This window comes from Notolabrus celidotus, chromosome 7 (genome assembly GCF_009762535.1).
Source record: "Notolabrus celidotus isolate fNotCel1 chromosome 7, fNotCel1.pri, whole genome shotgun sequence".
Classification (NCBI taxonomy): domain Eukaryota; kingdom Metazoa; phylum Chordata; class Actinopteri; order Labriformes; family Labridae; genus Notolabrus; species Notolabrus celidotus.
In genome coordinates, this window is record NC_048278.1 from 18,876,908 (window position 1) to 18,904,388 (window position 27,481).

Genomic DNA, 27,481 nt, shown 5'->3' on the forward strand with positions numbered 1-27,481 from the left:
TTATACAGGAAAACATATTTTTGTGAGCTAAACTGTTGGGAAAGATTAAGTGGAGAACATATTAGATTGAGAGCACACAAACTGATAGGAAGTGTCATCATATAGACAGGCAGGCAGACAGATAGAAAGACAGACAGACATATTAGAGCAAGGAGGAGGATAAGTCTGGAAACCTTCATCACCTTTAAAGGTTTGCTCATAATGATAATCTCTTTGTGAAACATCGTAATTTCTCCATAAAGAGTCGTAAAGCTTCACAGTGGCTTCGTCTCTGGAGAGCCAGATGACGCCTAACTGCTGACACAGCACTATATCACCACACTCCCCCTCCTCTTCCTCCTCCCTCTGCCCAGTTTTAATGGAAAAACATGCTCACAACTCAGACCTAATTTTCCCCCTTTTCTCCCCCCCATTTATCTCTTCTTTGACTTGGTTTCCATTTTTGGAGTACATTTAAGAATACCTTTAGTGTACTCAGAACACTCTTAATGAGCACATTAGCTCTGTCTAAATATATACACTTTACAGGACAGAAAAACAGGAAAAGAGAAAATTATAGATTTTTTAAAGCCATTTAGAGGCACCGGAGATGTATGAGTACAGCATTGACATACTATCACCTTGTTAGCAAGCGTATACCATTGACACGGTGCAGTTTGGAGCAAAAATATCGTCTACTTGAATCATGTTTCAGGACACCTAGCAAATGTAAGGACAGCCATTACTCCTTTTTATTAAGATTTGTTTTTGGTCCCTGACTATGCCTGTGGAAAATATTTGTCTCTTAAGCTCTTAAGTCTCTTAAGCTGCAAATGCTCAACAATGTTTACATTCTTCCACATACAACAGGCCCTGCTGGATTAAAAAACAATGCAATGTGCTGAAAGTGTCCAAAACTGCAAATTTGTCAGCAAATGAGTTAGTTAAAAAGTTGAAGCTGACTCCATAACAACTTGGTACACCACACTTGGTCAACGTGTTACCACTGTCATCAGACAGAAATTACATTTAAGCATTTTGTGTTTTGTCCACAATGTAAAGGAGTCATGCTGGTTCTAAGTGACAAACCGGAGTGGCAGCTTTTGTGACTTGCCACAACATTTGAAATAAAATGTAATTTTAAGGACCATTTGAAACACCAAATTACAACAAAAGTAGGACAACATTAGCTGTCTTTCCTTCAGTTTGCAGAAGGTCAAAGCTATCAGGCAGGAGGCAATAGATATCTAGCAAAACATAATGAAGGTAATTCTAATTCCCACCTGAGAGCATCTTTAAACATGGCCTTTTTTACTATCAGTACAAAGCCATAATAAATGTGGGGTACTGAGCCATAGTATTGTTGAAAGGGGAGAGCTTTGGTGAAACTAAGTGCTCTTAAAGCTAGCTGTTGATAATCATTTTAACAATATTCCCAAAACATTGTTAGTTAACTTAAATACATTTATGCAAATTAATTTGTTGCAAATTGTATGTCCGGTGTTTGGCATTTAGCATCCAGGCTAACCACTCTGTTTGTCTATCCAGGTGATACATTTTTTTGAGTAACAAGCCAAAGTTGGTAGCTCACATGCTTATAATAAACCTACTACCAAACTGATAGTGGCAAAAAATGTACTGTTATTGTGTCTCTTCAAGCTTGTTAGCATAATAAATTTGCTAATTTGCACTGAGTACCATACAGTTTAGTATGATGAGGAAATCATAACTTTAAATGTCTTTGGTTCAAACCCCAAAATGAACAAGTTATGAGACATTTGAGTCTATATCAAATGGCGGACAAACAGACTGCCATCCCTGGAGCCTCACTAGTCTTGCAGTTTGGCTTAAAAAAGTTGCTTCCTGCCAGGTAATTCTCTCTTGACATAGAGGATGTTATGAAAACACATTCATTGATGAAGGCAGAAAGGGCTCTTGAAAGTTTTTTTTTTGTCTAATTGGAAGGCTGAATTTCATTTAGCTTTTGACTGATGCGACTGATGTGAGCTTAGTAATATAAGATAATAACCAGCCTTGCCACTGACAAACAAAACAAGAGTCTCAAGTTAACTTATAAAGAGGATACAATATAGGCCAGGAGACTGGTAATGTTTCGTCATTGAAAATTATGCCAAAACAAAGCTCACACATTTGAAGTCAAACCTAAAAACTGTTTCGTTAATGCAACACATGATGAAGCTCTCAATATGTTGGTTAAAAGAAACACTATGTTTTATCCAGATGAGCATGTTGGTATCTGTAACCAGTCTCTACCTTACAAAAATGTAACAGAAAACACCTGTTTGACCTCTATTACGAGACAACTTTCAGCACAAACACAGAAAAGGAGTGTAGAGGATGAAAGGGAATTTTAAATCCCTGTAGTTATTGATGCCTCAGTCTATCTGAGAACATCATTGTGTCCATTTTAAGCAGATCCAGGGATTAAGCTCAGACATGATGAGGAGTAACGAAGGTACAACATCTAATTCCTGAAATACAATCATAACGTGCCGGGATGAGTCTGTTAAGTGTCTCTCTTGTACCTTAATCCCAAATCTCATCATGCCGTTACATCCAGTCCCTAAACTCTCTACATCGGATCAACTTTATATTCTGCAGTAATGCAGAGCTCCATAAATAGCCCATGTACTGTAACTCTGAAACGGAAACTGTCAGATGTGACACTGTAGACCAGGGATATCAAACTCATTTCAGTTCAGGGGCCACATACAGCCCAAGTTGATCTGAAGTGGGCCGGACCAGTAAAATCATAACACAATATCCTATAAGTACTGAAAACTCCAAATTTTTCCCTTTGTTTTAGTTCAAAAAAACAGTACAAGTACATTCTGTAAATGTTCACATTTAATTAACTATATTTTAACAAAAACAGCTCTTGTATTTTTAGTCATGATGAGTCTCATAGGGGAGCCAAATATTATATTCTTTAAGCACTGAGATCTGCTGCGAACACACCAAACAAACAGCACACATTCAACTGACAGACTGAAATGAAAAACAGAGAGATTAATAACGACGAAGGTAGAGATGCTTACAATTAATCGAGTTGATTAATTGATTGTTAAGAACTTACTCGAACGCATTTTTTGTTTCAATTTCCTATCACATGGAACAAATATCATGTGGTCTCATACTTCGTTCAGCTATCAAGGAGGTGTTTTACGTTTAAAGCATGTTTTGATGTGAATCAGCTGACTAAAGGTGTTGCGCACAGCGGAGTCACTCAGCTGGAGGCTGCAGCTGAGTGACAGGTCTCCACAAGCACTTTTTTTCTCCACGATTGTGGACCCCTCAGCTACGGCGTGAACAGTTTGCTTGCTGGACAGTGTTGTATGCAGGGTTTTAGTGCTAGTAGTGACGGAGGGCACCTGTGACGTATGCACATGTATGGTAAGCACAATATGTTGCTCCTTTCGAAGATTGTGTAACCACAGCTCCTTCTGTGACAAGTTTACATATACGTAAACTTTGGCGCTAATTGGATCATCAAGTGCTCTAAAAAGTCTTTATGAATTTCAACCGGATTATGCAAACAGCAACTATTCTTTTTCCTCACTTTGAGGAAAAAAAGTCCCGGAGCGCCTTTCAGGTGCAGTCAGTCAGCACTGATCTTATGCGACCCCCAGAGGATCAATTTGAAATTGTAGTTACTTTATTGAAAAATTGCACTTCAGGTCTTCTCTGTTATTCATTCACTTTGCAGAGTAATCCCGCGGGCCAGATTGGAGCCTCAGGCGGAACGGTTTTGACCCGCAGGCCGTATGTTTGACACCCCTGGTAGACTGTTGATGTGTCTAACAGAATGTGTGGTTAATGTGTGGAATATTCAGCAAGTTACTTGCTGTGTAAGAGAAGTGGTGAAATTAACGCCCATAATCCCTTTTTCCTTTACATTCACACAAATGCAAGCACACTCTTGCAAGCAAACATGTACTTGTCACCTAGTCAACACTGGAGGACAAATTAGATTCTAACAAAGCTTGTGTTTAATGTAGTCAAATGATAAAAAGGTCTGAGGGTGGAAAAACTTAAAGTTGGGTGTCTGATGAAACTATAACTAAGTGTGGTAAATTCTGTCAGTGATCTCCGAAGGCTGTAGAGTTCATTACGGCTCATAAAAGTAACATAATGACAGCTTTGCTAATCCTGCCATTATTCATGCAAAAGAGCTAAATATGCTAAGTAAGTCCTGAGGAAGGTGTTAGAGTGAAGGTCATGGAGTAATTAAAATTTATAAACCTATCCTAGCAGCCGAAATTATAACAAAGGAAATGCTACAGATTTGAATTTATATCTGAGCACAGTTCAAAGTTTTGGGAGGGGACTCTTAAGCAGGCTAGAATATGTTTTCAAGTCTGCATTAGAGCTCTCATAGGCTCCATAAATTGACAAGTGGGACAGCCCTCAACACACACACTGTCTGGAAACAAGCCTCAAAGTCCATGGATCCAGAAGTGTGGAGATTTGTATTGAGCTAGACAAAGTGACACAGGAATATTAACTTAACACCTGAATGAAATCAATAACTAAACAACAGATACAGATTTACAGAAATGTACAGGAAAATTAGATATTTGGGAAACATTCTTGCTTTCTTTCATGTCAGGAGTTGGATAAGAACATTAATACCATCCTTGTTGAAGCTGGAGCCAATGGATAGTTAGCTATGCATAGCATACATATTAATAGCATGGGGAAACAGCTGGTTAAGCTACTTAATCTGTCTGAAAGAAAAAGAAACAAAAGAAAATGTGCAATGCTGAAATGGAAAGAAAGCTACTAACAGCCTGGTGCAACATGGCCAAAACAGTCTATTTCAGAGGTCCCGTCTTTGACAAAACGAGTAGCCAAGGTTTTTGAGGTCGCACAAGGGGTGGCCTATCAAATTTCAAGTGGGGCCATGCCACCCCTGGCTACCCTTTTAGAAACAGTCCTGTCTGTATATTCTCTTATTTTATGTGTGCAAAAAATTAACCTTTATATCTAGTTCATGGGATTACGTGCAATTCTCCTTCTTGGCTGAGTGCTGTGACTTCTTGGAGTCTTGTGTCATTTAGCTATTTTTTTCCTGGCTCCAGTTACACAACAGGAAAGACATGAAAGTTGTATCAGTTTTCTCATCTCTGCATAAAAGAAAAAAAAAAGTTAAGTTACTTCTTTTGAGAAAAACATGGCAAATTCTTTTTGGTATCTCTGAGAATCAATATCTGTTTTAAATGGGATGGCAATCTGGTGACTATGTATCCTTTTTAATATCTTTGAATAGACCATGAGACACACTGACCCTGGCAAGCCAATTAAAATACCTACACCTTGGCTTTTACGTTGGAAAAGCAATCAAATGTGAAGTATTACATCATGGACCAGAACTTTTGAACACCTGGCTTCCCTCTCAAGACCCAACTCTCTGTAGACATTTTCAGTCAGCTGTCAAATTTAATCTTCCCTGTCCATCTGCTGGAGCTTCCATCCAATCAAACCCAGTACTGATTAATTAGATTTCTGGCAAACTATCAGGTTGAAAGTTTGGCTCACGTTGTGTGACACCAAACGGTGGCTTCCTTTTTCTGCTGGCTGGTCAGTGAACACAGTAGAATCACAGCGGTTTACTAATCACACACAGAAACACCTCAGTAAAGGAGAGCAAGTACCTGTGGCTTTCTAATCAGATTTCAAGGAGGCTTGAAGATCTCAGAAGAGTTTCCAGCTGATCCCCCGGAAAACTGAATTTCACTCTGTCACTGCAGCTAATAAAAACTGTTTTGATCAGCATAACACACTGGATCCAACATACTGTACATAGAACAGAAAACCCTGTTTCTGTATATATGTTTTTGACAGTCTGTTTTTACATCTGTTTTTAAACCTTTAACATAGTGTGGTTTCCTAGTCAACAAACTAAGATAAATTCCTCATAATGTATTCTGTGGATTAATTTCTGGATAAGTTCATAAATCATAAAATTTTTGAAATGTCAAAAATAGTGGAAGAAATCCCTGCCACAATTTTCCAGAGCCCAAAGGCAGGGGGTGTAACGTTTCCATAGCAACAACTGTGTGTTCTTATACTCTGCCATCTTTTCAAGCTTTTCTGTAGCTGGATATCATTTGCAGCCTCCTAAAATATAAATGAGGATGGTGAGAGTACTTGCTAAAGCTATATTTGTAGTATTGATGAACAGGTGAAAGCATAAGAAACATAATCAAGGCTGCCCAAAATACTAATTTGGAGATATATTTTCTATGTCAATGTCTCCAGTTTTTTCCTGGAGCAGTCCTATGGTTAGGCTGAGCTGGTGTCACTTCTGATGATAAAGGTGATATTTTGAACCCCTTAAGATTTCATATAATAGTTACCCAGAGACAGGAGTGCGGGAAGAGAGGGGATGACAGGCAGCAAAAGGTCTGCGTCACAATCAGTCCCAAGCTGTTGGGTAAGGACTGAGCCATCATACATGGGGCACACAATATACCAGGTGAGCGACCTGGATGCCCTGCCACTTAAGTAATGTATTAAAAGTCTTGCAACTATGATCTTTTGTTCCATAACCCTATTATTTTTGCAAATGACTTCACCAGCAGGCTTTTCTACAAGCCCTGTCGTAGTTGAAGCAGAGTCCATGGGAGGCAACTTGGACTGAGATGAGCAGATTTTTAATCCACTGAAACATTTCCTGAGAACTGGTTGGAACACAGCTTTGGCTAAACACCCAATATTTTCATGATGAGTTTATCATCTCAATCAGAGTCTTCTCCAATGTGGCATCATGAACATTTTGAAAATTATGGTCACAATTAGAGGGGAAATAACCAAGTAGGGTGTGCCTTATGGGTCCTTCGTGATTACTTAGTTGCTACAAAACGACCACTTAATCAGGGATAGAGTTACAACATATCCGCTCTTCCCTCCAAATGTGTTACTGGATGTCTAATCCAAATGCCAAACCAAAGGCCTTAAAACAGTAGTCCTTAAACAAATGAGTGGATTCATATTGGCTAAATCTATTCTCATTACTGTCTTTAAAAGATGACATTTTCTTGCAGAAAACTATGATGTTAAAATGAGGCCAAAGGCTAATAATTTAGTCACTTGGTTTAGACTGTTCAGCTTTGATAGCCTGACGTTTGCTAATCGTTCAGTCTCCACCACCACCCTCCTCTAAATGTGGTCACTTCTGGCTCCAGAAAACCAATAACAGTGAGGTGCCAATAGCCAAAGTTAAGGCTTGATAAGAAGCCAAGAAATAAATGGATGATGTCTCGGTGGCTGCACACCCAAGGTTCTCTTTCGCATAAAACAATACACATTCTTAAGCTAGAACACCTGGCCTCTCTATATGATAAGCTACACCACATTCACAGGTGGTATGTGGGTAAATAAATAGCACATATCAGCAATACACTCAGAATAATTGGAAAAATACAAGTTGGAAGGAGGTTTGATTGGACATAAAAGGATAGAATGTGATTTTTTTTTGTTTAGTTTTGGCTGCTTCCATCTGGTTGTAAGCTGCTGAGTGAGCCCTGAGAGAGGCAAGCCGCTGTGGAGACGAGATAAGACTCCACCTGACAGCACGCTCATCCCTGTGTTTGTGTGTTTGAGTATGTGTGTGTTTGTCTGATCTTGCCTGTGTGTGTATGTGTGTCCCCGCTACGCCTGCCATGATAAGTGCCTCTCAGGAACTCAACCATAAAATCTGAGCAACACTAAACACCCAACAGAGATCAAGTCAAACAGTGTGAAGGAAAAAATACATATTTATTTTAGAATGGAGTGAAATACAAAGTGATAAATAGAAATGTAATTTCCTCTACTACTATGCCTACTCCACTATTGTAACATCAATTCAAGGACTAGCTGGCCTACGATGTCCATTGAGGGCTATTTCATGTTAAATCTTTTTTAAGATTTAACATGAAAACCAACCACTCTTACAATTCAGATTCAATTAGAGATCATTAAACCTTTATCGTATTATTACTTGATAACATTCTCCTAAGGGTGAGGAGTGAGGAGCTTTCATGTACTGTCGGTTCTGGTGACTTTGGACAAAATAAGTATTATTTTCAGTGATGCAGACTGCATTTCCCATGAGCACTATCACGTACTGTCATTGGATGTGACTCTTGCTGAAGTATGCATTTATTGTGGATGCAAATGAAGGAACTACAGATCATCTTCTTAATACTACTTTTCTCGGCCAATCGTATCACTGATAATCTCATTTCACTATGAAGGTCATGAAGAGAAATCTGTGTAAGAGGGACACAGTTAAAATCCCCCACAATGTCTTTAACTTAATTAATATAATTATGACACAGCCTATCATGATGTCAAGCACTTGTTAACAATGTGACACTTGTGAAACTCACTATGTTATTGAATTATTATGATATGATCTATTACATTATATGTTTTAATATTATAGGTGACATATTTCAAAATTTCCCATAAGTGTTGTATATCATGAGAATATAGCGTAATAAAGTGTTAAAATATGAAATAGTATGCAATAGTAAAGTGCTGAAGAGAAATGATTAAGAGAAGCCAACTTCAAATGTTAAAGTTATGGAAAAATATCCATAAGTCAGACTTATACTGACCATTTGGATCTCATCATGCTATAAAACCTTATCAGTAACAAAAAAATATGACATTCCAAGTCATAAATATCAGATGAAGTCATATTGATGCCTGAATTATCTCACAGTGACACGATGGGCAAAATTCAGGGGAAAACACATCAAGTAAAAAACAAAACATCAGAGCATGGTTGTTAGTTTCACGGTTTCTCTCCTGATTTTCACATCATACGCAGACAGCAGTTCTACCACAGATGATCCTGTTTTTTTCTCAGCATATCATAAAAGTCTAAAGAAAGGTGAGTTTGGTACTGTCTTCTCTCAGCCTGGCTAACAGATATTACATTCCAAACTAACCCACACAGAACACAAGAATCAACACGATTGATCAGTTACCTATGAGTTGTTGTTCACACAGGACTTTATAAGGTTAAGTCTAAAAAGTCCCCTTATTTCTTCTTGAGAGAAGACAATCATAACACCATTACCCACACACGTCCAGAAACAGAAAAACACACAACTTTCATACTTACATTCTGCTGATATAAACTCTTTGTTTCTGCAACTCTCCATTTCTCACTCGTTCTGAGGAAAACGACAGGAAGTGTAATAGGAAGTGATGTTGCTTCGCTCTTCTACACGTGTGTCGCTGCGTTGTTGCCTTGAATTATGGACAGTACTGTCAGGGAGTATCGGGCTTCTACCAAAGGCTACACTGCTGGTGAGAGGGAGGGCATGAATGGATGTGTGTTGTTTTCAGAAAGAAAACAGATACCCCGAGCTACAAGTCATGCCTGTGTTGGTGTGAGAAGTGTGTCTGTGTGTGTTTGGTCATATGGTGCAACCATGACAAGAGCAGCGCTGACCAAACTTCTCATCCTCGTGATCCTCGCTTCATCATCTGCCTCCCGGAATTCTTCACATTGAAAAAAGGTGGGCAACCAAATAGATTCAAATGGAGGTATATCTCCTGTGTGTGTATGTGTATGTGTATGTGTATGTTAAGTGTGTGTGTGTGTGTTGTGTGTGTCTGACCTTAGGATTGTGTTTTTTCTAAAATGCTTCAGTCATTTTGCAATCTTTTGAGGTTTTACAAGAAGGAAGAGCCAAGGTCCTTGTTTTTCAATAAGTTTTGGTCCATCTCTATATGAAAGGTCACCCTTGAAAGATAAACTTTATTTTCCTTGAGTGACTTAATTTTTCTTCCTCTTCATGCTCACTCAGATACAACCTCTTCTTTCTGCTCATCTGAGCTCAAAATGACTCCCAATTATAGAACCCCCACTACTCCGACTGACAGCTGCAGGAGAATGTCTCCATATTGTGTCGCTTAAAAGCTTTTGCCCTTTTTGTTAGAATGTTTCTTTAGCCTTTGAACTCCAACATGTGTTCTACTTTACTTCTTTTTTTTTTGTGTCTCCCGTGGAGTCTGTCTGTCTGATATAAACTGGAGGCAACAGTTTCCATTTTGAGATCTTTCTTTGATTCTTGACTTGAGAGCATTTCATTTTTTTCCACTTTCAGCTGCTCCTGCTGAGAAATCGTTCTGAATTTGTTGTTCGCTCTCTTTCTCCTTCACAGCATCAAAAGTCAGCTCCTCTGTCTACCCTATCGACCCTGTGTGCGAGGATTCAGCTGAAGAGGGGGTTAAATGGGAAGATTGGGGAAAAATGAAATCAGGCAAGGGGAGATGTGTGACCCTTCACATGAAAGTGGGAGCGAGCCTGTGAAAAAGAAAGTCAAAGCAAACAGCAGAATCCAGAGAGGGTGGTGAAGATCTAGAAAAGAGCTGGTTTATCTGTGAAACAGATATGGACATGTCAGAGTTACAGAGCAACATCTCAGCTTCAGGTATTTCACAGTTTCTAAAGATGAACTTTCTCTATTTGATATTGATATACTACAGTGGGGCAAAATAGTATTTAGTCAGCCACTGATTTGCAAGTTCTCCTACTTAGAAAGATGAGAGAGGTCTGTAATTTTCATCAGAGGTACACTTCAACTATGAGAGACAAAATGAGAAAAAAATCCAGGAAATCCATTGTAGGATTTTTAAATAATTTATTTGTAAATTATGGTGGAAAATAAGTATTTGGTCACCCACAAACAAGCAAGATTTCTGGCTCTCACAAACCTGTAGCTTCTTCTTTAAGAAGCTATTCTGTCCTCCACTCGTTACCTGTATTAATGGCACCTGTTTGAACTCTTTATCTGTATAAAAGACACCTGTCCACAGCCTCAAACAGTCAGACTCCAAACTCAACCATGGCCAAGACCAAAGAGCTGTCGAAGGACACCAGGAAGAAAATGGGACCTGCACCAGGCTGGGAAGAGTGAATCTACAATAGGCAAGCAGGTTGGTGTGAATAAATCAACTGTGGAAGCAATTGTAAGAAAAATGGAATACATACCAGACCATTGATAATCTCCCTCGATCTGGGGCCCCACGCATGATTTCATCCCGTGGGGTCAAATTGATCATGAGAACGGTGAGAAAAATCCCAGATCTACACGGAGGACCTGATGAATGACCTGCAGAGAGCTGGGACCAAAGTAACAAAGGCTACCATCAGTAACACACTACGCCGAGAGGGACTCAAATCCTGCAGCGCCAGGCGTGTCCCCCTGCTTTAGCCAGTACATGTCCAGGCCTGTCTGAAGTTTGCCAGAGAGCATATGGATGATCCAGAAGATCAGGATGATTGGGAGAATATCATGTGGTCAGATGAAACCCAAAATAGAACTTTTTGGTAAAACTCAACTCGTCATGTTTGGAGGAAGAAGATGCTGAGTTGCATCCCAAGAACACCATACCTACTGTGAAGCATGGGGGTGGAAACCTCATGCTTTGGGGCTGTTTTTCTGCAAAGGGACAGGACGACTGATCCTGTTAAGAGAAGAATGAACGGGGCCATGTATAGTGAGATTTTAAGCCAAAACCTCCTTCCATCAGTGAAAGCATTGAAGATGGAACGTGGCTGGGTCTTCCAGCATGACAATGATCCCAAACACACCGCTCGGGCAACGAAGGAGTGGCTCTGTAAAAAGCATTTCAAGGTCCTGGAGTGGCCTAGCCAGTCTCCAGACCTCAACCCATAGAAAATTTGTGGAGGGAGTTGAAAGTCTGTGTTGCCCAGCGACAGCCCCAAAACATCACTGCTCTAGAGGAGATCTACAGTACATGGAGGAATGGGCCAAAATACCAGCTACAGTGTGTGCAAACCTGGTGAAGACTTACAGGAAACGTTTGACATCTGTCATTGCCAACAAAGGTTATGTTACAAAGTATTGAGTTGAACTTTTGTTATTGACCAAATACTTATTTTCCACCATAATTTACAAATACATTTGTTAAAAGTCCTACAATGTGATTTCCTGGATTTTTTTTTCTCATTTTGTCTCTCATAGTTGAAGTGTACCTCTGATGAAAATTACAGACCTCTCTCATCTTTCTAAGTGGGATAACTTGCAAAATCAGTGGCTGACTAAATATTTTTTTGCCCCACTGTATGTTAACATCTAAAACTTAGCATACCAATGTTAACATTTTGCTATGAGCTCTAACATGCCTAAGTACCGGAACCTCTAGTTTAACAATTAAAAGCATCCATCATGATAACTGTTTAATGGGTCACATGCTAACTTTGTTCTATCTATCTATCTATCTATCTATCTATCTATCTATCTATCTATCTATCTATCTATCTATCTATCTATCTATTCACAGGTCTAAATGTATATTTTGAGGTGTCACTGAGGCACAAAGAGACACTGAATCTCACCTTGTTCGGCCACAGTAATCTGACCGCCTTACACATCCAACCACCTGAGGAGGAGGAGGAAGAAGAGGGGGTGGATAATGACAGACAGTTGATGGCTTTTTACTGCTGTCTCCCTGTCCCACCTATGTCAAGGTCAGCCAATCAAAGCCACTGTCTCCTTTGGCTCTCCAATCAAACAGTTATGAATGTAACAGCAAAGGAAGAGCTGCCATGGAAACGGACATCGAAAGGTTGGTATTAGGATTAGAAGGACGAGTCTTTTGTTCTCTGTGTGATCATTCTGGCTTCACTTTAAGACTTAAGAGGAGAGAGGAGACAGAACAATTGGCCAATCTTTTTTATTTGTGATAAAATTTATTCAATCTCCTTCAAATTTGTCTTTCTTTGATTAGTCCAAAGTGGACTTATTTTTTTTCAGTAGAACAGATTTGTCTTAATTTCCCTTCACTTGACTCCTGCTTCAGCTTTGTGACTTTGTTTCCCCTCCTCTCTCTGTACTGTATGATCAGAGACTTCATCTTAATCTACTGTATCTGAATTGATTTTGGCTATATCTCTCCTCTCCCTCTGTTCAACTCCCCAACACCCCGCAAAAGAGTTACCACTAAGACACATTTTGCAGTGCGTGTATTCAAAGCTAGAAACTCTGCATGCTGGCTCTTCCAACAATTTCCAACAAAACGTATCATATCCTCCATTTCTGCTTCTTTTATGCATATATTTATTTCATAAATATTGCCATTAATTTTCTGGCTTTATCCCTTTATGTGGAACATCCACATCTCTCAATCTCTTTCTTTTGACAATAGTTTGTCATTTGTTGCAAATCATATAACATAATAAAAAAATGCAACAAAGCTAAAATGATTAACCAGCCATTCAATCATCTTAAAAAATGCTATATTTGAGTCATTAGTCTCATAAAATACCTGAATTCATGAGGTTTCTTCTTACTATTTTGATTAAATGAATAAAACTTGTACGTAGGTTTGTCAAACTGTTGTGTTTTTCTTAAGAGTGATTAATTGCTGATTTTCATAGTTAATTGGAATAAATGCTATTTTTTAGCGCAAATTATATTTTTTGCATCTCAAAGCAGTTTTTAAGTCTAAAATTACAATGTAAAGCAATTCTTACCAGTGTCTTGATTGAACTTCTTCCACGTAGTTTCATCCACAGGTCTTTGGTGATTTACTCCAAAATAGTTGCACCTCATTAGTTGATTAGTTGCACCTGCATGCTCAGCTCATCTGTGACAAGAAGTTGCTGTGGTGGCTTAACTATGGTGTGCTGAAAAGGACAAAATAGCTAGGATTTAAAAAAAGTAATGTGCTAATTTCAGACCTTTATCACATTAACGCTTTAATGCTTTAATGCTTACAGTCTTAATTTTAAGGTTTGCAAAATCAACCAAAAACTCTCAAGATCTGTTTAGTCCCTGGATGATTGAATTCTGTCATTGTATACACTGAAAAAGAAATCATGAAAGCTGACACAGCAATCAGAAGAAAAAGTAATAGTGGTTGCTTGCCTTGATTTTTTCATGTAAAGTTTCTGTTGTTTCCCTCCCTCTCTCCTAGGTGAGTGGCGTAGTGCTGTCAGGGTGCTCTGGCTGCTTCTGCTGTGTGTCGTGCTGTTGACTGTTGTCACGACTGTGATCGGAAAAATCTACTGGAGGAGATGCTGTGGCAGTAAGACACAAACACACAGAGATTAATGCACTCACACAGATCACTGAGTTGATTTAATCTTCTGAAGATAACCTGAATATGTTTCTGTTTGTCTCAGATAAGCTAGAGAGGGAACCTGTCAACCTCAGCTCCACTGGTCAGCAGTTAAAGATTACATTTTGTGTTCTGTATTTGTGGAGGGATATTTCAAACATGGATTTTACAACTCTTTAAAATGAGTGATTATAAATCTGCCTGTTACCTTGTTTGTTTTAATGATTTTAAACCAGATGCTGAGAGACATGCAGAAGATGCCATCTCCAGCGGTAACTCGCGTAAGCAAATTTCGTCATTCAACAGAAACACCACAAGATTACTTCTTAACATGTGTCTCAGTTAAATTGGATTCTACTGACCTCTTCTTGTTCAGCAGGAATGATCCTCCGCCCTCAAGGGTCCCGGTCTTGGTCAGGTCAGATACTTCATACATACACACTGTTATGATGAAAATCACTGAGTAAATATGTAGTCTGTGTTCTGACAACTTATTTTACTTTTATGGACAGGTCTGTCACCCATTCAAGAAGTTGACCATCAAGGTACAGAACTGTACCGTACACCAACAATACAAGGACATTTCCATATCACTTAGTCAAAACTCTTTGTGTTAATAACCATATTCATGTTTTTTCAGATGGCATAGAAACTCTGCTGGATGGACATATTGACAATTGTTACACAGGTAAGTCAGTTTTGTATCAGGAACATTAATTATTTAGATGTTGAACTCCAGTAAAAGTAACAATACCTCAGTGTAGACAAGCTGTGTTTCAAGTAAAGTCATGCATCACATTTTTTTCTTCATCTTTTCATAGTGCAGAAAAACACTCATTATATGCATGAGTCAGTTTCAGAATTTCCCAATTATACTTTCCCAAGCTGAAAAGAAAGTGCCCTTCATTTTGCATGTTAAGGTGGATTAGTTTATTTCACTCTGTATCACTTTAATGCAGAAGCTGCTTAAGTTAGAATTATCAGGTCATAATTAGTGAACTATTTAATATCATTAATTCATAATTCAATATTATAACACAAAATTAACAAGTAGTGAAGTAGAGCTATGGCATGGCTTTAAAACTGAAATAAATAAATAAATAAATATGATACCTTCTTTCTCTACAATCTGAAAAGTCATAAACTGCTTCAGACTTTAAGTGTTTGTGAATGTTTCTGAAATGATCTGGATTGTAAAGCACAGATATAAGGAATGCAAGCCCAAGCTAAATCTCAGTTTAAAGTATACCTTAAGTACCCTAAGCTAAGTCACTGAGCTCATTTGCCCATTTTAATGTCATACTATGATCATATTACTGTAAAGTATTGTGATTATTGATACAACAGTGCTAAAGGATAACTTAAAAACATGACATTTAAATGTAATATTTTGGTCCATGATACTGTGAACTTAAAGCTGTTGTTTTTGCTAATGTTTTGTATTTGTGGTGTTATTACAGCAGGCACAGGTTCCAAAACTATACATGCAAGTAGTCGTCAGCTATGGGGTTTCATTTTAGTGGTGTTTCTGTACATGGACAATTTTTCTTCATTGTGGGTGCTCTCCTGAATGAAAAGAGGAGAGGATTTACAGATGTCCTTCAAAGATGCTTTTGCTTCTAGCACATTCCAGTGTCTCTTAACTGCTCGCTTTGTTTTTAAAGTGCAGAGATTATATTTAGCAGAGAAACAAACCAGCTATTAGACATATGGACCCTTTCTTTAACACAATTGCCATGGTGGTTTTCTGAGAAGTTTTCAGCATCAGAGCAATTTCCATTAAGTCTTAAAAACTGTCCAATAGGGTTATACTTTAGATACTTGAGGTAGTTGCTAACAGCATGCAATTTTGAGTTGCCTCCCATTTCTTTTTGAGCGGTAGAGGTGCGAACAGTTCCATTGTTGTCTTTGTAGATAGTAAATCCAGATATTTAATATCAAGGAACTTAATGATACAAAATCCTTCAGTGTCTGATCCCCAAATAACATGATGGCATTAATATACCTATTATATAGTTTAATCTTTGAGTGACATGGGTTCTTGATGGGGTCATATTAAATGAAAAAATTACACAAGTACCCAAAACTTAAAAACACTATCTGTACCTCAACCTGATTCTTTTCCCTATCATTCGACTTCAGTCAACACCAGTCTGCTTATTATACAGTACTGTTTGTATTTTCTCTTTTTAGTAAATCTGCATCATCGTGGCCATCCATCCACCTCAGAGGACCAGCCCCGATGAGAGAGGAGCGCTGCAAGTCCCTGCCTCCTGTGCAGTGAAAATGAAAACATCACAGACACATGAAGATAGTTATACATATTTATTTCCAACATTTCATCCTCAAACGGTCTAAGTGCACTTAATTAGAAGGGAATCTTAAAATATTATTAAAGTGACCATTCTAATAAATGACTGGACTTCCAAAAATTATTATTATTCTTTTGTTTTTTAAGGCAAGATTAACACTGACAGGCAGTCCAACTTCATCTGGCTGTAGCTCAAGAGATGAAAACATTACAGCAGGAATGACCATGACTTCTGTGATTAATCATTTTTCTTGTCTATTTATTTATCTCTGAAAGGGAGAGAGAAAAAGCAGAGACAGATAAAAAGAGTGGTTTATTTCCTCCAGAGATCCTTACTGCAGGCTAGAAGCTGGGAGCGAATTTAACACTGGCTATTAAAAACAGTGTGAGCATCCAGGGATTTCTGCTTAAACTCAACACAGGTGGTACAAGAGAAGGGAAAAACTTTGTGGGAAACGGTTGTAGTACACACCTCTGGGGAATTAATACTGTATAATCAAGATTACTGTAAAACAGCATTAAATGTCTAATTATGAAAACAACCAAAACTAAATGTAAAAGTCTTTTTCAAGGTGTTTAGGGTTTGACAGAGGAATGACACTGTAGTTTTTTGTTTTAGAAGTAAGAAAATATCTGGGTAATACTAATTTTCTTTCATGCCAAGAGTTAGAGGAGAAAACCATCATTTCATCTCTATTTGATAAATGTTTAGCTAGTGCCAGCAGCATGTTAGCTTAGCATATTATCTAGACTGCAAAATGTGAAACAGGAAATAACCTCTCTGACTCAGAAGCACGTTACAAGGTTTCTAGCTTGGCTTTAAGCTTTAAGCCATAATTTTGCATCAGCAAAATGTCAAATAATTGTAAAGAGCTCAATGTGTGTGATGAATGTACAAATAACCCATATCAGCTGTACATACCAGATTAGCATCAGACAGCCCAAAAGAGAATATGTGGAAGCCAAAGGGTTAGTGGTGTCACAGACCTAAATCAGATCTAAACATAGACAATTTGACATAAAGGTGTGTCAGTGTTTTTTGACCACGAGTGGGACTTATTCTTTGCCTGCTTCAGTCTCTTTATGCTCATAAACTCTGTTTCAACACATTATGTTATTTACTTTACTACACTTTTGATCATTGAACCAGCCAGATGCATGATTATTTGTGGATTGAGGTGCTAGCAGGTCAGCTGCATCTCTGTGTCTAGTCTTTGTGAGAAAATGCACTAATCAGCTGATCACATTTGAGAAACATAAGAAAGTTGTATTGATCTCCTCATCTGATTCTCAGTAATAGAGTTATTACGTAAGACTATTTTCCAAAAAGATAAAGTATACCTTTTGAATGTAGCAGCACATTAGAGTGAATTAAAATTGAATACACCTACATTAAATATTCAATGTTTACACTAACAGAGAAGAGCAAACTTAGTGTTTTCTCGTGCAAGTTTAAGCATGAAGACAAGATTTTTTCAAATCAAGCTGCATAAGACTAAAATAGAACATAGTATTGCTTCACATAATTTAGCATAAAAAATCAAGACAAAGTAATAATCCCTAATACTGGCATTTTGCCTCAAACCAGATTAGTACATTTCATAAAAACATAGTAGTGTTAGTCAATTCTCCTTCTGTTGGAATGACAACGGACCATAAGGAGTGCAAAAAAGCTTAATATACATTAAAGTCAAATCCTTTTAACATATTCAGTAATTCAATAAGTTTTGTATTTGGTTCAAGCTTTTTGAGATGATAAAGAAACATATTTGTTCATCAAATGCATCCAATCATCTCTGGAGTCTCAAAGAAAATATCTTAATATTCCTAAACAAGGTTCAAATAACATTCTGAGATACAACATGGAAGAGACACAAATACAATCTGTATCCGTGTCATTTTTACATGCATCTGTTTGTTAAACTGTTATCCACAATATTATATTATGTAAATATAAAACATCCCTCTCTGTTACTATGGCACTTGATGTAGATTAAAGCACTTAATCTGTAATAATCTATTCTCTATACTTTACTGTACAATAACAGATACATTAAGACAAGCAGGTGAGCAGGTGGCCTGTGTGCATGTGTGTTACTGTTGTGTTTGTGCTGCGGGTTCTGAAGTGAGACGACTCTGTTGGCTCTGGATGTGGGAGATCTGCAGGATGGGCAGCAGCAGCTGAAAGGCATCGTGGATGTAGTTTGTGCTGTTGGAGCCCTGCAGAGAGACAACCAAGAGAACAGCATCATTGGCATCATCATCTTCATCATCATTATCATTTCTCATTTAAAAACAAAAACTTCATTCATTGTATACTGATTAAAATGATCATCATCTGAGCTAAAATCTGAGCATCTCACCTCTTGTAGCACACTGTTTACCAGCGGAGTCAACTCCTCTGCTTTCCTCTGACCCTGAGTGAGACAGGAAGCAGCAATGAGCAAAGATGTGGTGGATTTTAGATTAACAAGAGTCCTAGACCTCGCCTCAATAGTTGTTGGTTCAACTCTGCCAGGGACCCTTTGCTGCATTCCCACATTTCCTGCCTGTCCTCAGCGGTCTTATCCAATAAAAGCAAAATGCACCAAAAAAGTAAATTTTATTTTTGTGACATTTTATATTTTTATTAGAACCTGATGAGCTGAGAGGCTCAGGGATGAGCACCAACAGAGGGTGGGGAAGTCACAGAGTACTGAGAGCAGATTAATATACTCCTGCTTTGAACCCCTTTATGGGATTTGGTAACAACAGAAAAAAGATACACCACTCTTATCCTTTCATACTCCCACTGTTCACGCACAAACTCAAACAACAACCCAACCCCTCTCACCTACCCCGACAAGAAGTAACGTATCAGAGAACTTCTTGGCCAAACACTCCACCTCCTTACACATGGCACACGTCAACCTGGAATCAGAATGTAGATTATAGTACATTTTACTTCTTTCACATAAAAGCATCTCACACATATGCATGAACACACAAATATACACACCTGGTGAGGATGTGCGCCTGGTCTCTGGCTGGTTTCTCCAGCTCTTGGCCGTGAAGGATGAGTTCTGCCACCTTGTGGAGCTGCTCAATACTGCGAGCCGTCACTTCGGCCAGACTTCCCACTGATGACATGTAGACAGCCTGGAGAGAGCGAGATGAACACACACACACACACACACACACACACACACACACACACACACACACACACACACACACACACACACACACACACACACACACACACACACACACACACACACACACACACACACACACACACACACACACACACACGTGGACACATACAGACACACACACAATTGAAATATATATTTTAAAGTATATCAAAGCACACCAGCCTGTGGCAGCAGGATGAGGGGAGGGTCTTTAAAAAACTACTCCACAGTTTCGTGCCACATGACGTTGAGTTGACCTTACCTCCGGAGATCTAGGGTCCTCCTCTTTCTCCTTTTTCTCCTCCTCTCCTTCCTTCATCTCCTCCCCCCTGCTGATCTCCTCCTCTTGCTCTTCTCCTTCTCCTTCTCCATCTTTCTTCTTCTCCTCTTCCTTGGCCTCCTCAGGTGATGCCTCTCCTCCCTGCAGGTCCTGCGTTTCACTGCCGACTATCTTCGTAGTGACAGGCTGTTCCACCTCGCTCACCCAATCATGAGCCCTCCTGCGAGCCTGGAGAAGCATAATTACACCCCCATCAGCTCAGCATGGTGAGAGATTGCCGTCTTGATGTATGTTAATCAGATGCATACACACGATTATATGCTAATGTAGGTTCTCTATATGTGAATCTGAATATTCAGAAGAACTTCAAAGGTGGTAACTTTTATATTTCTTATAAGACAGCAGCAGGAGGGAAGAATATATACATCTTAAGGGAAAAAATGGGATAAAATTGAGTTGCACATAACTGAAGCTCAGGTCAGGTCTGAACATCCAAACTTCAACCCACTTGCAACTGGCTAAAATACAGTTACGACGTCAACTTGTCAGAAAACTCCAAAACAAAGTTTGTTTCATAGCTTTTATGAATTGTTTATACAGAGAATGGAAATAATTATTTTGATGGCATTTCTCCAATGGAAATTTCCAATGGCATTATGACCGGTCTGATTTTAACAAGAAGGTTCAGAGACTTAAAAAACAAAAGCACTTTTAAAATGTCCACCTAGACAAGGGAAGGAGAAGATGGCGCATGCACAGGCACTTCAGCTGTGATGCTGTGATTGATGCTGTGATTGATATCTGATGGAGATGTAATAGTGAATATACTTGTTGGCTGACAGTAGTAAATGGTGAACATGAGCCGGCAAGGTTGTGGTGTCAAATCCATCTCCTGACTATGACTTATTTTTAAGGGTGACAGTGAAGCACTGTAATACAATTAATAAAAGCATTAATATACATGAGAAGGGACCAGAAAACCGCCATTAATGTTTGTGAATGTGTGATGAATCTTGTGACAGTAGCAGACTTTTGGTGGAATCTGGTGTAAATATACCGTAGATGTTTAATGAATGACGTCACTTCTGAGCCAGTTCTGTGTCAGATTGAAAAGTAGTAATATTTAGTTATGGTGTTAAATCGCTGGAGAGTAAGAGGATCACAATGATACTGAGTAGCCTGTTGTATTGCTATCATACCTCACATCATGATTCAGCAGCATTCATGTCCCTAAAAATACACCCCTGGGAGAGACTTCTTGAGAGAGAGAGAGAGAGACTCACCTTGTTGAGTTTGTCTGGGGTGGCAGCAACATGAAGCTCAAACAGCAGCTCAGTAAGAACGCTCACAAACTCCTCAACATCCGCTGCTGACAGAGTTACACATTACAGACATACACATACATCAATGCCAAGTAAGTATACCTTGATTTACACAGCAAAGTTGAAAGCACTACATGCAAAAACTATAAAAGGGAAGCACATTTGTTCCATGTGCACTGTTTTCCCCATGCTGAGATCATGATTATATGATCTTGTTTGCCTTCAGAGATCTGCTGCACATCTCATCATCTCATCACATCTCATTTTGTTTTAATGCCAAATAAATTAAAACTTCAGGACATTATTCAAAATAAGAGGTTCATTTTTACAGGAAGAATGCAGATTCAAAATCTTAATCTGGTAGATCATTTTTGTCGGTTTTGTTTTGAATCTGTGATGTAATGTGAACGCGTCGGTGGTTCCTGAGCACCAACACTGGATCAGGCACCAAGATAAACCCCCAGAGGAAGAAGAAACACCACATCTGCTTTGAACTCTGCACCTGAGGGTTCATGTGGTTCATTATAAGTTGCATTTATGTGTTTTTATTTAAGTATTCAATAAGAAGAAGCTGGTGAGTTCTGATAAAAGCCAAATCTTGGCATCACATGGCTTCCTTCTTGACACTGAATTTCACTTTGGTAAAACATTTCTATTTGACAAGGAGAGACAAAATCTGATCAGGAATAAAACTTAAGTTCCCATGAGTTTTTTGGGCTTTTGCAAATAGATAATTTTAATATTACATTCTACAAACATTATATCAGTCTTTATGATGTTACCGTAAAGTAAACTGCAGTTGTCCTGGTGCTCATATAGGCACATGTCAGTGACTGAAGGACAGCTCTATTTGCCATAAAGGATAAGCTAGTATTGCGGGCCATGTTTGCTATAAAAGTTATTTTGCTACCTATCCAACTATCCAAATGGTACTATGTAAGCAAGGGAGCTGAAGTTAGCCAGCTAGCTATGATTTAGCTACATTGCTTTTATCCAACATTTGTTGTTTAGTTACATTAGCTGAAAAAATATTGATGTATCTACTCAAGACAGTAGTTTGTTTCTTTACATAACTAGAAATTCAGCCATACTATCATGTTTACTCTAGTTTAAATAATCCAATAAAGGTCTCTCTATTAGTGACATGTCCAGCAGATTTTAATCAATGATCCATAGGAAGTTATTAACAGAGAGATAGGAGCGTCTCTTTCTCTTTTCACAATTAAAACAACCAAAATGCCTCAAATAATGAGTAAAAAACTGAACTGTTACTTTAGAATGAAAAGTTCAACCAAAGTGAAACAACAATTTAGTTCGTAATCATCTGATCCATCTGATCCAGTATCAGGAATTCTATCTGTCTGACAGAGTTCAAACAGGAGTAAGGGAATAAAGAAAACTGATCCTGTGTCAGTGCTCAGAGACCTTCTCTACCTCCAGCAGGTTTGTTTGGCTCACTCACATAGGGGGGTAGAACAGTGTAAGTGGGAACTTAGATCACCGTTATCCTTCGTCTGTTCTTCTTCTTTTTTTTCTTTTTCCTCTTCAACTCCTTTCTCCTCTTCCTCTTGGTTAATAAAGATATCCTTAATAAAAATCAGCTCCTTCTTTATCTCATCCTGCTCTTCTTCTGTCAGTGAAGAGAGGTAGGCTTGGACCTATGAGTAGAGAGGGAGTTTATAAATGCATTAAAACTATTTTTTATGTGACTTTTTGAATATTTTTTTCTCACACATTTGGCTCACCATTCCCTCGCTCTCATTGGACAGGATCTCCAGGGCCTCGAGGTGCGACAGCCCCTGGTAGTCGTCAAACAGTATACCATAGTGTGCTGTTGGTTCACTCATTGGCTGGTTGCCCAGACGTGCTCGCTCCTTTTCTTTGGCTTCCTTTAACATCTGAAGAATAAGATAAAAAGTGATACACCATTGCTGCATAACTGTCACTCTATTGAAAGTAGAGAGTAGAGATTCCCCAAATTTTAAATTGCTTGCCTGACTTAGTGACACTGTTTTCTGCATCAGGGTCTTGGTCTTTTTGAAACCTGGGTCACTTTCGGCTAGAACATTCATGGTCTTCTTTCCAATAAACTCCAAGGCATCCAAACCTCCACTGATCACGGACTTACCCTTTGAGAGAGAGAAAGAGGGAGAGAGAGGGAGAGAGAAACTGAGTGAGAGAGAGAATAAGCACAGAAACTAAGAAAAATTAAAAATAACTGTTACCTAAAAAAAATTATATTACACATAAATGAGTACAAATTCTGACAATCATTCAAATGATAAGAGAAGAGTCTCTATGATTTGACAGCTGATCACAATTTAAGATTGTTAGAGAAACTAGCTGGAGTGTGACTTATTATCTCATCATTGAAGTTATTATTCTGTCTTCACCAGTGATATTCACTTCAATGTGCTATTGCTTGATACGTTCCTGCGAGCACAGTGTAAAATAAACTATTTCATATGAAAACAATGATATATAAATGGTATTCATAATATTTAAATGTAAGATGTTAAGACAAAATTTGGACCTTCTAATTCATAGTACATCTCAAATGTCTCATTTTCATTCTTTCTTTTAGCAGCAAGTAAAAACTGACTGTGTGTCTTTAGGCCTCAATCTTACAGAGATCCAGATCCAGAAAGCAACATTTAACAGTCCGTCTTCATCTAAACATCACTTCTATTATTCTTTTCTCTTCTTCGTTTTGGTACTCATGTGGCAAAAGAAATTGAACCAAACAGACACACATTCAACTTTAAACATTCCAGATATGACTCTAAAGTTTCAAGAAGCTATTTTTGAATTTAAAGCCACCATAGTAACTTATTATTTTGCTACAACATTTTTATTGGGATGATCATTTTCTTCCAGAAGGATCTGATAGTGATACAGATCTTACAAAAGTGACATTGTTAAATAAACTATTTTGAAGATCTGTGATCCTGATCATGTCTTAGGTAACTGGTTTCTTAACTAAGCAGGTTTGCATTAGAATGCAGTGATTTCATCTGAACTGGCTGGCTGTAGTCACATGAGCTTGCAGCTTGGTGAGGTGGACAGTCTGCAGTGTGTGTGCGTGCGTGTCTCATGACTCACAGTGTTCTGCACAGCGTGTGTGATGGTAGAGAAGACACCCCTGCCAGGAGCTGCAGCACTCGTAGAGGACTCTGCAGAGCTTGACAGGTCAATGTCTCCATTTTCTCCTCCTTCTCCCTCTCTCCTCTCCTCTACACCTTCCCCTTCCTCCTCGTGTGCCTCCTCTCCTACTGAGGTCTTGTGGAGGCGCAGAGCTTCCCCTGCCTTCACCTTCACTGAGGTCAGACTCTGACCTGCACACACAGATAAAGGTAAATGACCGAGGAGTTCAGGAGGGAGATTGTAAGGAAACAATCAAGTATGCATGAGGAAGTATTAGATAGTGGAAGGTTATGAGGACAGACAACCCACCCACTGAGGAGGTGGCACTGCTGAGGAGAGATTTCCCCCAAGAACCCCAACCACCCCAACCTTTTTCCTTTTCCTGGAGAGACCTCTGAAAACACACAAACACATTCACATTACTGTAACAGTTAAAGAACATTATGTTTGTCTGCATTTGAAGTACTTCTTGAGTTACAGAAGTATCTGCTGACCCAGACATTGATCTTATTTCCTAGCCATATTGATTCATTCTTTCTCTCAAAAAAGAGAGACAAATAACAAAGTTGCCAAAAGTCTCCCTCTTGAAAACTTCACACATCATGTCATCAGCTGTAAATTAAGAAACTTGCCCTACACACCTCTTCATTGTTTTCTGCAGCCTCAGCGTCAGCCTCCAGGCTCACTGGTTGGTCACACTCAATCACCTGACCTTCAGCAGCAGCCTCTGGTTGCTCTGTCTGCGCCTCTGATGCATGCGTCTCAGCAATGTTGTCCTCTGTGGTGATCTCCTCAGTGGGCTGTGGGAGGACTGAACTCTCAGGGGTCAGAGGGGGCTCCAGGGGGGCTGAGGGTGGAGGGAAGGCTGCTGTAATATCATGTGAGGAGTCAGGGTCAGTTTGAGGGTCCTGGGTGGGAGGAGATGTGATGTCAGCAGAGGGGTCCAAGTCTAAGGAAGCAACCTGTGACATGGTGATCTGGAAGAGAAGAGGTTTTGGGTTTAAGTGAGCATATTCATACACATGAAAAAAGAAACCTATTATTTCTCTCTCAGTTTCATCACCAGCACTCATCCATGCATTCCTCTCCTTATTTGTTCCTCATGAAAACATGATTTTTATCTCTTTGTCTTGACACAATTCACAGATGTATTTACCCAAACCTTATGGTCAACACAGAAAAACGAAGTTAGTCTCATGCATTCTATTTTTGGCATTATTTTGCATTCTCATCTGGGGTGTAGAGTCTGTACCATGTTAATTTTAATTCAGAGAGTATTCTCAGAGAATCACTTGATGTTTAACAAAGAATGTCTCTTAGTCATGAATTGACTGATATGAGTTCAGGGATTTCAAATGATATGACCAAGCTTTAATACATGATAATTGCTCTCTGCTACAGTATTTTAAATACAATAAGTAGTTACAACTGTGCTGCTCTAAACCCCTAAAAGTAAATATTGAAGCCAAGTTAAGGATGACATCTTCTCGTCTGGCTTCGTGGTTAAATAGCACCATCTAGTGGTGAGTTCCTGTTCATGCATCCAGTCATTACTGTCATCCCAATGTTTTCTATCATTTAGTTTGTTTGAGGTTGCTTCCTTTAAGTAAAATGTCATCCAGCATAACGTTATCTCTGATATACTGTACGCATAAGATACTGTCAATATGCATTTAGCACAAAAATACCACAGACAGTAAAATAAGGCACAAACAACCCACGATGAGACACTGTTTTTTTGTAATTTATCAGAAAATGTTAGATTTTCAATGCAGCACCCTTTCAGTGAGCTGTCACAGTATAGTGAAAATGTAACTGCAGCCTGTGAACACTCAACAATAAAACTTATTAAGTTAATGTAACATCAAAACATCAGCCCTCTTCTCCATGTTTGACAAAGCCTACTCTGCCTGTTTTAATACTATTTTGTAACAGTATAATGCTACAGTTTAGATAACCTACAAAACAGACACTTCACAAGGACACTGTTGTATCTGAGAGCCGATATGACAATTCAGCTATTATTCAGGCAGTAATGTCATCCTCCGCTCGACTCATACAAACTCTTGCTCAAAACTGCAGCGGATGCATTAGACTGAAACACAAGTATTTTTGCAGTTCTGTGTCTGTTACAGTTGTCTTCATTTTAAGAAAAGTTATAAAGCCAAAAGACATGTTTGTGTTTATGAAAGTGACGGCGCAGCTCACCCGTCTGGTGCCAGCCAGCAGCTTCTCTCTTCCGCCCCGCCACGTCGGCAGGCCGGCAGATAACTAAACCAAAGAGTAACAACAGACAAGATAAGCCACTGCATTAAAGACAGCTGTTTCTATGCCTGGACATTTCTTGTTTTTTTGACACAATAAGGAAGTGCTAACTTGAACAACTTCTTACAATGAAATGCAACGATTTTTCACTTGAACTGCCAAATCTAGGTTTGAGAGACAACACTGTCCCCATTCCTTCCTTATCCACTTGAATAGACTGGTGTTTTAGATGAAGATTTTTTTCGGCCTTCCTAGCCTACTATCAAACATTTGTTCATTTTTTTCTACTTTTTCTTTCTTTCTTTTTTCTTTGTTTATGTTTATGTTTATGTTTATTTATTTGCACAATTAAAAGAAAATACATTAAAATACACCCAAATAGTGTTCAAATATCAAAAATGAATTTAAAAAAATACTAAATTGACACATATAAAGACAATAGTTGATACAAAAAATGAAATAACATAAGAATATACAAAATTAACAATTAATATAATTACAGTTATTACATCAACAGAATTCAAAAGTACAAAATCTGAATATGATGTGCATGGACACCTACTCTATGAGTATGTGGTTGAGCATCATGAGTATATTAAGTAACAGTAGTTAAAAGTTTTTTCAAACATCCTTTATAACATTTTAAAGATAAACAGTTTTTCGCTACTTTATTTCTTTATTTATTTAACCAGGTAAACGACTCATTGAGATTTTAAACCTCTTTTTCAAGAGTGACCTGGCCAAGATGGCAGCACAAAACAGGTTACAACACACAACAAGCACACAAAACAACACAAATAAAATACGGTCACAGTTTCACATGGTTACATGATTACACAGTGCACTCACAAGATCCAATTGAGCTTGTTTCTCTGTCTTTTATGATTGTCTT

General features: G+C 38.6%; 2 protein-coding genes and 1 long non-coding RNA gene across 6 annotated transcripts; 1 reads left to right on the forward strand and 2 right to left on the reverse strand.

The window, feature by feature from the left end:
• Positions 1-8,615: 8,615 nt before the first annotated feature.
• LOC117816443 lies at positions 8,616-13,651 on the reverse strand. Its single transcript, XR_004631954.1, has 3 exons — positions 13,505-13,651; positions 12,368-12,572; positions 8,616-10,383 (listed from the first exon to the last, which is right to left on the reverse strand). It is a non-coding gene; the product is annotated as an uncharacterized LOC117816443 (long non-coding RNA).
• Positions 9,211-16,526, forward strand: LOC117816442. 3 transcript variants are annotated; one of them, XM_034688707.1, is made up of 10 exons: positions 9,211-9,518; positions 10,167-10,436; positions 12,313-12,597; positions 13,948-14,058; positions 14,156-14,194; positions 14,328-14,372; positions 14,468-14,509; positions 14,604-14,636; positions 14,732-14,779; positions 16,285-16,526. In XM_034688707.1, the coding sequence occupies exons 2-10, from the start codon at positions 10,397-10,399 to the stop codon at positions 16,335-16,337; spliced, it is 696 nt and encodes a 231-aa protein (XP_034544598.1). In that variant the 5' UTR covers positions 9,211-9,518; positions 10,167-10,396; the 3' UTR covers positions 16,338-16,526. The 3 variants fall into 3 exon arrangements, with proteins under 3 accessions (XP_034544598.1, XP_034544599.1, XP_034544600.1); XM_034688708.1 differs by having other exon boundaries at positions 9,214-9,518; positions 14,471-14,509; XM_034688709.1 differs by lacking the exons at positions 9,211-9,518; positions 10,167-10,436 and adding an exon at positions 10,903-10,941.
• fam114a1 (family with sequence similarity 114 member A1) lies at positions 16,402-26,783 on the reverse strand. 2 transcript variants are annotated; one of them, XM_034688706.1, is made up of 14 exons: positions 26,717-26,783; positions 26,533-26,595; positions 24,966-25,301; positions 24,634-24,718; positions 24,283-24,515; positions 23,175-23,309; positions 22,926-23,078; positions 22,682-22,838; positions 21,142-21,227; positions 19,841-20,086; positions 19,401-19,540; positions 19,240-19,312; positions 18,766-18,819; positions 16,402-18,622 (listed from the first exon to the last, which is right to left on the reverse strand). In XM_034688706.1, the coding sequence occupies exons 1-14, from the start codon at positions 26,780-26,782 to the stop codon at positions 18,497-18,499; spliced, it is 1,953 nt and encodes a 650-aa protein (XP_034544597.1). In that variant the 5' UTR covers position 26,783; the 3' UTR covers positions 16,402-18,496. The 2 variants fall into 2 exon arrangements, with proteins under 2 accessions (XP_034544597.1, XP_034544596.1); XM_034688705.1 differs by having other exon boundaries at positions 22,643-22,838.
• Positions 26,784-27,481: the final 698 nt, after the last annotated feature.